Here is a 13,233-nt window from a genome sequence, read left to right as displayed (position 1 = left end):
TCAGAGAGAGCAGAGTCTTATTTTTATAGGCAATTCTACCAAATCTCTGTGGAGACTTGAAACTTGTCATCCTGACAGCCTCTCCAAAAACTGCTTGACTTTTGACGAGGCGGAAGCCGTGTGCTCGGGCCTCTCCGAGTGGAACCTGAGCGATTTTTATCTTTCCTTTTGTAACTCCTACTCGCTTTTGGATTTGTTTTACGGGTTTACGAGTCCGGACAATTTGACCTGTAGCCTGGACATGGCTGATGCGTCGGGATGCAGCCAGTGCGTCCAGGCTTACCAACGCTACGACCGACGAGCTCAGGAGAAATACCGAGAGTTTGAGCTTTTGGTTCAGAAATATGAAACGGATGTATATTCGGTGCGGACGTGTATGGAAGAGTGCACGGTAGGCGTACGCTGCCTTTCCTTTTGGTGTTGGTTTGTTTGTTAACGGCTTCTAACAAAAGCTGGTCATATAAGCTGTAATCACATTTCTTTCACGTTGAAAAAAAAGCCTCTTACATGTGTACGGTCCGCTGTTTTGTCATCTGCGCGCGAGAACGCGCAGTTACACGGTGCGCGCGCACTTGTGGATTAACGGGTGGATTAAACAATATGTCTTTTCTGTGTGGTGTGTTCAGGTGATTCCTCTCTCACCTGTATATTTATCCAAATCCACTAAAGCCTACTAATGGATGATCCATGACAGAAATAAAAAATGACGGGCAAGCACAAAAATATAACTAGCAGAAAACATCTAAACATCTAAACATCTGAAATGTCAGCTTGTTCATAAATATACTATATATATATATATATATATATATGTGTGTGTGTGTGTGTGTGTGTGTGTGTGTGTGTGTGTGTGTGTATACTTGTCAGCTAGCCAGTCATTAAGGCCAGCTCGTTTGTTTAAGATGTTTTTTGTCCACAAGGGTTTGCTCTCATAGATATATGGCGGGACAAAGCTGAGGGCATGTCCTCTCATTTGAAACAGTGTGAGATTAGGTGTCCTGCGATCTGCAAAGTGACAGAATAACATAAAGACTCTCTCGGTGTGTGTGTGTGTGTGTGTGTGTGTGAGAGAGAGAGAGAGAGAGAGAGAGAGAGAGCCAGAGAGGTGGCGCAGTGCTTTATGGAATTTCAATAACATTAATAGTGAAGCAGTGATTTTTATGCGTAATCCACAGAAGGCTATTCTTTTCCAGTCATTGCAGGACACTTTGTAAAGTATATTACCCATTACAATGTGCGTGAATCAGATTGCTAGATCGTATTATTATTATTATTATTATTATTATTATTATTATTATTATCATTATTTGTTTTATTTGTTTCTCCATGTTTAAATTTGAGAGTGATTTGATCCCTGTCCATGGTGCTGAAACAAGTAAAAAATGCACTGCATAGTAGTATTTGCTTAATAAGACACATAATAACACATGAAAATGAAGATCAAAAACAATCCTTATTTCACACTCATTGTCTCCCTAGTAACAGTCTAAAATATTTAAAGCTGTATTTACTTATAGGTGTTGCAATGCACTATAACATTTTAAACATGTTGGTAGTTGCTGAGCATCAAAGAAATAGTTTTATTCTGATTAATACATTTTGCTGTTTTTAGGTACTAGTATAATAGTCTGTTTCAGTCCATTCCAGTAATTTATTCAATTTCAAGGAGGGTATTTCTGTTTAAGCAGCAAGCTGTGCAATGAAAAGGAGTGTTTTTATGCACACTGACAAATGAGAATTTGCTCACCCTCAGGCCATTCAAGATGTAGATGAGTTTGTTTCGTCATCTGAACAGATTTGGATCTTAATGGTAAAATTGTTTCTTTCAAACATGCAGCTTTTCATTTCACAAGGCATTAGATGATGGACAGAAGTGGTGTAGATTACTTTATTGTGATGTTTTTATGAGCTGTCTGCACTCTCATTCTTACCATTCTCTGGAGAGAATCCATTGGTGAGTAAGTGATGTAATGCTAGATTTCTCAAAGTCTGTTCAGATGAAGAAACAAACTCATCTACATCTTAAATGGCATGAAGGTCAGTACATTTTCAGCAAATTTTCATTTTGGGTGAACTATTCCTTTAAGAAATACTTAAATATATACATTTTGCAGGTTTTGATTTTTAGATATTAAAGTTTAATTTAGAAATTAAAACTGAAGCATTGATATGGAATATGCGTGGTACATATCCTGCCATTCATCAACTATTTACACCTCAGATGGCACCCAAATCCAGTGCATAATCCATATTAATCCATAGATTGTTTACCCAAAATTACTCTTCCATTTGCCAGTCCAAAATCAATGCCTGTAGACAACCAAAGGCAGAAAAGCAACTATCTGGAAGAAATAAATTCATAATCCTCCATCTGTCTAAATCTGTGTGTATGCATGTGTGAAAGTTAGTTAAGAAAAATGCATGAAAATGAGGAGAGAGATTTGTTTTGTTACCGCTCCCCTAGTTTCAGCCTCAGGCTTGCATAGGCCGCCCACAGTTCATTCACTGACCATCTGATGCATTCTGCACACAAAACTGCCAAGCTCTAGTCTGAATTGCTGGCTTTATGTAATATCCATTTTGTCCCAGCCCAAATCAGTCCACCTGCAAAAAGTTGTGCTTACAAGATAACTCGATATAGCAGAAATATATATTATATATATGTTTTTATGTTCTAAGACAGAAATTCTGATAACAGAATCTTTACATTTACGTTTAGTCATTTTGCAGACGCTTTTATCCAAAGCGACTTACAAATGGGGGAATACATAAATCAAATATTTTTAAAGAGGCAAACAGATACAGGAAGTATCTGTTTTCAGGCATTGTTTAGTCCATTTCAATAATTTGCTCAATTTCAAAGATGGTACTGTATTTCTGTTTAAGCAACAAGCTGTACAATGAAAAATTATGTTTTTATGCCCACTTACAAATTAAAATTTGCTTACCCTCAGGCCATTCAAGATGAGATTGTTTCTTCATTTGAACAGATTTGGAGAAATTTGGCACATAATTTGCTCACCGGTCGATCCTCTGCTGTGAATGGGTGCCTGACATCTTCATAAGGAAATTGTTTCTTACAAATATGTAGCTTGGACTAGATTGTGTTGTGGATTACTTTATTGTGATGTTTTTAATAGCTGTCTGCACTCTCATTCTAACCATGTACTGCAGAGGATTCATTGGTGAGCAAGTGATGTAATGCTAAATTTCTCAAAGTCTGTTCAGATGAAGAAACAAACTCATCTACATCTTGAATGGCCTGAAGATCAGTCAATTTTCAGCAAATTCACATGCTTACAGCCTATTATAGAGCAATGTATTTTAGATAATTCTGCCCTTAAACAGGAGCTGTAAACAAAACAAACCATGAGTGGTCACTTCATGTGTCAATCAGACTGTCTAAGTGGGCGGATCTCGGCCAGATATGCTGCAGTGTGAACCAGATCTTATGCCTTTAGTCAAGCGTCTGGCTACACAAGACTATTATTCCCAGGAGTGCTTAGTGGAAACATGCTTGTTCTTACAAGGCTGTTTGTCAGTTACAATGACTCTGACTGACTGATGTTGATTGACAGCTGCTAGTGGATGTGAAGGGGGCCCAGGTGTCCTCCTTTGAACATGACCAGGTTTTTTGTCCAAGGGTCAGTCTCAGATCAGCTCTAGAAGAGACTTGAATTCATTATCCCTGTAAAGCCTTGCGTAAGTAATAGTTTGATTTTTTTTTTGAGTATCATTTTGATACATCAGACTCTTATGGCTCATATGGTATGTTGTAATGATAACATAGAGCTCATTTTATAGGGTAGATAACAATGTGATTTTTATACAGAGTTCCAAACTGAGCAAAAATATGCAATTTGGTGCAGGTGCTGATGTTCTTATGGCCTAAAAGTTGAAATTCTGATCGCTTGTAATGCAAATCAATCAGATTCAGAGCAAATCAATCCAATCGGCGTAATAAACATAAAAAATAAATGCCCTGGCTCTTCCAAGCTTTATAATGGCAGTAAATGGGTGTTATTTTTCATTAGTCCAAATGAAATGAAATAAAGCTCATCCGTCTATAATACAAAGTGTCTCACGTGGTTCTGGGGGGTGAATTAAGGCCTCCTGTCATGAATCAATGTGTTTTTGTAAGAAAAATATTTATAAACTGTAATCTGCTTCCATTAACTGTCATACTTGCGTTCACAATAACACCATTCTGGTGGATGAGGACATAGCGTAAGAAGTGATGAATGTAGAAGCTCAGCAGAGAGTGCAAAACAAAAGACTGGTCACAAATTACTGTAGAAATACAAAATACATATTTGTAAAGAAAAAGGATTTAGCAAAAAGCCGAGAGGAGTTTTCCTTTGCTAAAGTACAATAAGTAAACATTGCTTCCTTTGCTCCTGTAAATAAACATTGTTTTATTTAATGAGACTAGCATATTTTTACCAGACCTTACACTACGCCTATGCCCTGCATCATCCTAGAGATTACTGTTTATAAAAAAAATGTAAATATGGATTTTTTTTTTTTTTCATGCAAAAATGCATTGTGCACTTTTATCATAGATGGATGCACTTTATTGGACTTTATTTGGACCACTGAAAAAAAAAAAAAAAAAAAAAAAAAAAAAACATTCACTGCCAATATAAAGCTTGGAAGAGCCAGGACATTTTTAAATATAACTCCGATTGGATTTGAAAAGAAAGAAGAAAAAAAATGAAAGAAGAAAGTCATATACACCAAGGATGGCTTGAGGGTGAGTAAATCACTGGGTAATTTTCATTTTGGGTAAACTAACCCTATGAATGCTTAGCTTTATGATCAAAGCTCTGTAGTTTTTATTGTGGAGTCCAAATACTCTGTAAAATACAATATAATATAATGCAATGTAATGATTTAGAGAAATGTTCCTCAGAATCTGATTTATCATATTTGGCAAAATCATATTTTCTAATAGATGTTCATCTTCAAAAAAAAAATGTAATAATAAAAAAATAAGTAATTCTTACTTTAAAAATCATTAAATATTTTACAGCAAAAACAGACATGTACCTCAACCTGAAGATGATTTGTTTTTTTTTTATTAAAATGCTAAAATGTACTTGCTAAAAAGTAAAAATTCAGGCAGATGACAGACGGAGTGTAAAATATTGTGTACAATAGGTATTCAGGATTTGTTCATGTGGATAATTTAGAGACCATAGAAAGTTGTATATTAAATATTAAACAGTGGGCTTTATAGAGTAATTTCTGCGTGGAACAGAAACTTGTATTGAACAAGCAAACAGTGAAAATCATTTCACTGTTTAACAAGGAGACATTTTTAATCAACATACTAAATACTTTAGTGATAATTGGTCCACAGAGAATGACTGGAATTGATACCTTGTTGTTTCGTTGGTGTTTTGGCACTGTAAGCTGTGTGTGACGCACAACTCCAATCCATTTTGTCCTCCTCCTTTTTATCATCTGATCAGAGAGTGGATTGCAGACTGGAGAAAGTGTTGAAAGAATCACATTGTCCTTATGAAATAAAAATCTGAATCTGGGGAGTTTTCAAGCCTTTTAACACAAATCTAAATTGCAAATCTGTTCTTATGTTCATGTGACCTTTGCACAAGCATTGCTCTTTGTGTTTGAATTGTGAAATGACAGTTTAAATACCCCTGCGTTTCTTGGAGTGAAATTATATTTTGGGGGAAAACAATCATATCTCTCTTTTTTCTCTTTTTTTCACTTTTTGAAACATCTGTTCCTCTTCTTCTACCTCTCTATGTGTGTTTGCTCACCTCCTCACCTTTGGTGGCCTGCACATTGTTGCACAGAAGTGGGGAGATAATGACATTTTTGGCGAGAGGCTGCCCTCTTGACATCACGACAGTGTGACTTTGTAAGGGCGCTTTATTCACTGCCTAAGCCATGACGACTGCAGAGCGAGCAGAATCTGGGCTTCCACATCCTCTTCCCCAGGGCATTAAACATGTATGGGACTAAAGAGCCATGGACATGCCAGATCTCTGTTTGCAAGGAAAATTAATGAGATGGAAAGACAGTGATTTCCACCGTGCTGGCCCGTGTTCGCATCCAGTAGCAGGCACTTTTGGTACTAAATATCAGAGGTGATTAACATACAGGGTTCGGTACGCACCTTGTGGAGATCCATCATATGAACATAAAGAGATCTTCAAGGTGAAGTGTGTCATTTCTGCGGCGCTAGCAGCACTGAATGCAATGGTGAAATTGTGCTTGGTTTTGGGTGGGAGACCTCCTGAGGATACTAGGTTGCAGCTGGAAGAGGTGTTAGTGAGGCCAGCAGGGGTGGGTCCTAATGCCCCTGTATAGTGCCAGGGACACTATACTGTGAAAAGCACCGTCCTTCAAATGAACAACTTTTCACTCAGAAATTGCTAGTAAATTTCACAAATAATATCATAGAAGTGCCAAGTAACACCTCACATTAAACGTGAAATTTTGAAGTGTAAATATAGTATTTTCTTGCAAAACATACTCTAAAATTCTTTGTTTTATTTAAGACTTAGAAAATTTATTTTACAGTGTATCATCATTTTACTAATAATTGCATGGATTATTTATTAATGAAAAAATGTATGCCTAATTCACAACATGTGCACTTGAATTTATTCCTAACCTCATTCTACTTTTAGTGAACTTGTAGCATTCTAAATGAGCAACCATGTATCTGTGTTAGTCATTTGTTAGTTCAAACATAATAAACAGCTGTACAGTAGCAACAATTTATGTTTTATGGAATAAGCTTAATTTGGGTTATGTGCAAAAAAAAAAAAAGTGCTAAATCGCGTGCACGATTTACTAATTCGTTCCCTAATTACTTTTGTGTTCCCTCAATTTATAAATTGTGCGCACGACTTAGCAAATCGAGGGAATGCAATAATAATCGTGTGCACGTTTTAGTACAGAGATGGAACGAATTAGTAAATCGTGAGCACAATTTATTTATTTTTTCTTGCTCTGTACATATGCAAGTTATTAGCAGAAGATTTTTTTTCTTCTCACTACATTTTGATATTAAAATCGAATAAAATACTATAATATATCTATACTATAATATACTATAATATAATATCATCTTTATAATATATTGACAGCAACCATAAAACGCTAATGTAGGTAAATGATAACAAAAAACTAAGAAGAAGTGACTATATAAAAAATTAAATACAATAAAAAAAACAACAACAGTGAAGTCTCAAACAGGGACCTTTGTTAACTAGACATTGATTAGTATAAAACACATACCATTTAGCTATATATATATATATATATATATATATATATATATATATATATATATATATATATATATATATATATATATATATATATATATATAAAAGATATTATAATCTTTTTCCATTTATAAGATCACCCAGAGTATTTGAATCTATGTATGTGTGGTTAAACCATTTTTATCTATAAGATTTAGATATAATTTGTTGCAAAAGGATAAATTCTAGGTCAAAAGGTAGATTTGAGTCCTTGTTTATTGTAATTGCATGGAAATGCGTCTTCAAAATGTCTCTTTTTAAGTTCCACAATATAACAAAAGCGCTGGAATGAAATGAGGACGAGGAGATGAATTTTCTCTTTTGGATAAACTATTTGTTTAAACATATGAGCAACTCATCCACAAACCACATGAGAAATATCCGCTCCACTGTACAGCCACATCCAAGTATCATTACTGTTATGGAAATCTTTCTTAACATCACCTACCCATACACCAACTCACCCACCCACACACACTGAACCCGAAGTAGAGAAAGAAACATGTAAGTGTGAGTGTTTACTCTCCTCAGGTAGAGAATAATCTAGCCATGGGGTTCATCCACCTGCATCTAGGCACACAAACCAAGCACATGGTTATAAACACACAGTAACCAGACCTTTCATTTAGCCCTGCCACTGCCAGAGCAGTAGGTACCTCCATAATCCTTTCCAACTAGACCGGTCTCCAAATCGTTGAAATCAATGCTTCCTGCTCAAGTCCTCTTTAACCTTTCCCGGAAGGGCAGATGGCAAAAGGAGGGCTGGCAGACAAGGCTTCTTTAAATCAGAGGCTCATATGCCTCTCCATGTCCCTGGAGTTGGCTTATCGTCCTCAGCCCTGGGGCCTTTTTGACACGGCACAGAGGCTCAGCAGAAAGCCAGAGGACAAAGCCAAGGATCACAATCGTACTCTACTGTTGCTACACAGGCCAGAGCTGTGCTCGTGGCCTGTAGGGGACTTGTGTGATCGTTGTTTCCCCCTGTAAAATCACAAGCAATTACTGTCATCTCTGTGCACACATGGGCATATTTACCGATGTGTTGTGAATTCCCATTTAGAAACAAGACAGATATGAAATGGAAGATAAATGAAGTTGGATGTGGGAAGTGTCTTTCCCTGTTGGACGGATGGCCATAAAGTGAAGACATTCACTGTTGTTTCATAATGAGGAGCTCCATGAGAAAACAAGTTAAAACAGGCAGTAATGTGTGAACTTATGGTCCTATGATTTCAGCGATGTGGAAAACACAGACAGAATTGAAAAATCTGGTCATAAAAAAAAAACAGAATTTACTCGATAATGTGGAATGTCACAGAGTATGTCAAAGTTTGGGTGAATTAATTAAAAGGTCATTACACTTAAATCAAATTATCATATGGACTAGTATCTGTAAATATAAAGCTGCAAAAAAATAAAAACTGCATGTTCTCCGTGTCTCTGTGTGAATGAATTGCACAGACACGAGGTTTCATTTACTACACATACCGAAGCGCATGTGACGCCTCTGCAGTCTTACTAAATGAGGACATAAATACATGAACAACATGTCTAGAACTGCTCTGAGAGTACTTCATTTGAATAAAACTAGTGTCATATCATATACGCACAGACATTTACAACAATAGCAATAAAACATAACAAACATTTCATAGGGTCCTAAACATGTAATTCAAAATGCATTTTGATAAAAAATAAAATAAAAAAATAAAAAATTAAACCTTAAAAATTAATCCAGAAAAAGTTTTATTGGAAAAAAATGGAATATGGAAACATAAATTAAAAAAATAAATAAATAAAATGGAATTTGAGAAAAAGTAAAAAGGATTTCATAGTACCCTATGAACTGTGTGTTATTGTAAAGAAAAGATATTAAACCATTGTTCTCAACCTTTTTAAAAAAGGTCCCATATTGTACCAGATAATCCAAGGCCTTAATCGAGACTATGATATTAGCACTTCTGATGTAATGAGAAACCTGCTTTTGGTTCACTTTATTTACATGCATATAATAAATAATATTATATAGTGGAACTTTTCCAATAATGAAATAAAATAATTTAAAATAATTAAATAAATTCCATATTTTTCCCGTAATATGTTTTCCCATCATATCTGATTTAAAGTTTTTCTTTAAAAACAATTTCTTTAAATTGTTTATTCACAAATACCAACTTCATAAATTTGTACTTATTTCCATTAATTTTCCATGTCTAGAAATCACAATTTTAAAATTCCATATCCAGGTCTGGTTCTTAAATGATAGTTCTGAGAGAACAAATAAAATAAAGAAATAAATATAATAAGATAAAAAATAAGTCTGCTTGTGTCTAGATTTTTAGCTGTATTAGCTAATTTTAAACAGTTTTTGTCTTATTTAATCTAAAGTGTGCTTCAGAACCACTGCATGAAACATACTCTTACCTTACATTTGGGTTTATTGAAAATTAAGGCAGATTATTTTTTTTCAATATATCCACTGTTACTCGGAGCATATAGTTTCCTGTGACATTTGGAACGTTGTCAAAATAGACTTGTGACAGTCAAACATTATTTTTCAGGACAGGTGTTTATGAATTTATTGCTCTATAACAAAGTTATCTTTGCGGCAGTAAAAATGTTGACAGGGCATCTGAAGAAATCTGAACTGCAGGCAAAGAATAAAAATCCTCACTGTTGTGACAATTTGATGAATATTAACTACTTGTCCGATTGTGGGATAGTTATTTTATATTTCAGCAACACGTCTTTTAGTTGTTTTCGAAACATTTAAAAATATATATATATTTAAGGTGGGTGAAATGCTATTTCATGCATACTGAGTTTTTTACACTGTTAAAGAGTTGGATTCACATGCTAAACATGGACAAAGTTAAAAAAATTAAGTTGTACGTTTGAAGGAGTATTTTTGTTCCTAAAATACTCCTTCCGGTTTGTCATAAGTTTCGGAAAGTTTTTTTCGAGTATGGCTCTGTGTGACGTTAGATGGAGCGGAATTTCCTTATATGGGTCCTGAGGCACTTCTGCCGGAAGAGCGCACGCTCCCGTATAGCAGAGCACTGAGAGCACAACAGACTTCACTGATCAGAGCGAGAGCGGTGCCAAATGTCACAAAAGAAGTGTGTTTTTGGTTGCCAGGGCAAGACAACCCTGCACAGATTACCAAAAGAGAAACAGCATTAAGGGACCAGTGGATGGAGTTTATTTCTACAGAGCATCAACGGAGTTGTGCAAGTGTTTGTGTTTGTTCCCTGCATTTCGAAGATGCTTGTTTTACAAACAAGGCCCAGTTTGACGCCGGATTTGCACATCGCTTATTTCTTAAGGATGATGCAATCCCAACGAAAAAGGGTCACGATCGTGTGTTGGAACCGCAGGCGGTGAGTAAAACTGCTCCAAATATCTCTGCCTCCTTGTTAGTGCGTCCGTCTCCCATGCCGGAGACCCGGGTTCTGGATCATAAATAAACGGCTGAATCTGACTGTTAGCCATGGTTTGTTTTGGATGATGGTTTTTTCCTCACGGTAATGTCACAGTTTCCACATGCTCTCAACGCAAAAGCCTACTGGCGCTCATGATTCTTTAGCTCCGCCCACACGTCACGCCTCCAGCCGCTCGTGTTTTTCCGGGAAAAATCGGTACAGACTATCTTTCTCTTATGAATATAATAAAACTAAAGACTTTCTGGAGTTATGAAGGATGCAGTACTACTCTATAGGTACTCAAGATTAACAGGATATTGAGTGAAAACGAGCATTTCACCCCCCCTTTAAAGTAAGTCAGATGTACGAAATTGTGATTGGCTGGATATGATGTAAGACCATGACAGATCACATACATACTACACACAGAGGCACACACTTCTGCCCCACACACATTAAAGCAAACAAGCAGTAATTGTGTATCTCTGGAGTGCTGTTTCCTGCAGTTCCAGGCCTGGCCCTTTCTTCCGGTCTAATTCAATTTGTGACCTCCTGATTCTCTTAGCGCTAAAGGAGGAGAGCGTCTCTCTCTCTGTGCGCTTACCAGCCGCATCCACTGCTGGAGCTGAAGTCTTCTCTTAAACTTACACTAAGAGAGGTGATTTAGTCTCAGAGATCCACTCTCTAATACACACGTACCAAAATAATCTTTCTTTCCCCATCAATCCTTTACTGTCCCTCTCAGTCCCTCTGTCACAGATCTGTATGTTGGATTCGCTCTGTATTTTTATTACAAGCTGTGTCCACACAGGCCCAGACAGACTCCCTGAGGTCCCTCAGGACTTCCTCTAGAACATGGCAGTTAAGACAAGCCTTTCTTCCTTCTGTCTTCCCGAGTCTCTCTTCTTCTCCGAGTGGAAGATGGCCACATGCTCTGCCAGAGATCTCCTTTACCAAACTAATCCTTCCTGCAGGCTACATTCTTTCAGAGGACATCAGTACAAAACTTCTGAAATCTAGAAATCTGCACTATTAAATACCACTCAATTAGTTCAGGTTGTGAATTACTACGTTAACATTATTCATAAGCAGGGCATTCTCCAAAGGGAAATGTCATTGTAGATATCATCACTTGTTTGAATGACACAGAACATGGAAGCAGATATATTTGAGGGAGAAACCTGTCAAGAATCTGTCATATTTCACCACAGAATCAAAAGAAAGTAGTTAGAAAGAAACATGAACTACACTACTGATTACAACTTTGAGGTTGGTAAGATATTTTGGATGTTCACAAAGGCAGCATTAATTTGGTCAAAATACAGAAAAAAAATAATATTGTGAAATAGTATTACGATGTAGAATAACTGTATGATTTAATATTTTTATATTTTAAAATATAATTAATTCCTGTGATGCCAAAGCTGATCATTACTCCTTCAGAATCATTTGCTGCGAAACATTTCTTAGTTTCAAGTTTTTTTTTTTTGTTTTTTTTTTGTTCGTTGTTGTCTTTGTTTTTTCAGAATTATTTGATTAATGGAAAATTCAAAAGAACAAAATGTATTTGTAATAAAACTTTGTAACATTATAAATGTCTTTACTGTCACTTTTCAGTGTGTTTGATTAATGCACCCTTGATGAATAAAAATACTAATTTGGTGGTTCCTAGTTCCAGTCCTCGTGCACATATTTTGCATGTTGTGAATGAACTGTGTTCCGATCGATATGATCCCTACACCGTGTTCATTGCTCTCTACTCCCTGAACAGGGGTTTACTTCACTTCGTAACATGGACTGGAATTGGGAACCGCTGATGTAACTTTTAGCCTATTGTAGTAATGTTGTCTCTGGTATTCTGGTCTGTGAGCATAAATGTGTTCAGGGGGCGTGGCTTTTGCAGGGAGGGTGGGACGTTCGCTTTCAGTGCTATCAGGCTAATGTTAGCATTTTCCAAGATCTCCTATTGTTCCTTTAATTGTCATGAAATGATGCACAAAAAAAAAAAAAAAAAAAAATGTAATGCTTAAAATCTAATTAAAAATCAAAGAGCTTAAAATCATAAAATCATTATGCAAAAAATGTTAAATGGTTCCTGAATAATCATCATTTTTATTTATTGCAAATAAATTTGTTTTTATTTGATTCTGTTAACACTTTAAAAGTGACAAGTTTAATATATTTTTTTTTGTTTGTTTGATTTGTAATGATGCTAATTATACAACACTGAATTTATTTGATTTGCTTTGCATCTAACATCTTGAACCAGAGCTGCACATTAAAATAAATAAATAAATAAATACTAATAATAATAAAATGCTTGTCAGAATTAGCAGTTTAATCCTATGAGACAATACCCTGAAGTAATCTTAAGTCGAATGCTTTGCTCGGTGACTCCCCTGTTCATTGCTGGCAGTTACTAGAAATTAACCTACATCCATTTAGTTATCAGCCCAGTCTAATTGCGCAGCAGAAACCAAGGTGTCAAGGTTTGGCTAGTTAGCATG

The 13,233-nt window shown here is 35.9% G+C and overlaps 1 protein-coding gene across 1 annotated transcript in view; it reads left to right on the top strand.

Moving 5' to 3' along the window:
* Positions 1 to 13,233, top strand: part of LOC113053645 (transmembrane protein FAM155A-like) — a 136,594-nt gene that overhangs the window by 1,281 nt on the left and 122,080 nt on the right. Inside the window, exon 1 of the mRNA XM_026218817.1 lies at positions 1 to 391. This exon is cut by the window's left edge and continues 1,281 nt beyond it. Within this exon, the coding sequence (XP_026074602.1) occupies positions 1 to 391 (391 nt within the window). The remainder of the gene's footprint in view (positions 392 to 13,233) is intronic.

The sequence above is a fragment of the Carassius auratus genome, chromosome 34 (genome assembly GCF_003368295.1).
Source record: "Carassius auratus strain Wakin chromosome 34, ASM336829v1, whole genome shotgun sequence".
NCBI classification, from domain to species: domain Eukaryota; kingdom Metazoa; phylum Chordata; class Actinopteri; order Cypriniformes; family Cyprinidae; genus Carassius; species Carassius auratus.
This window is presented reverse-complemented; position numbering and strand designations above follow the sequence as displayed.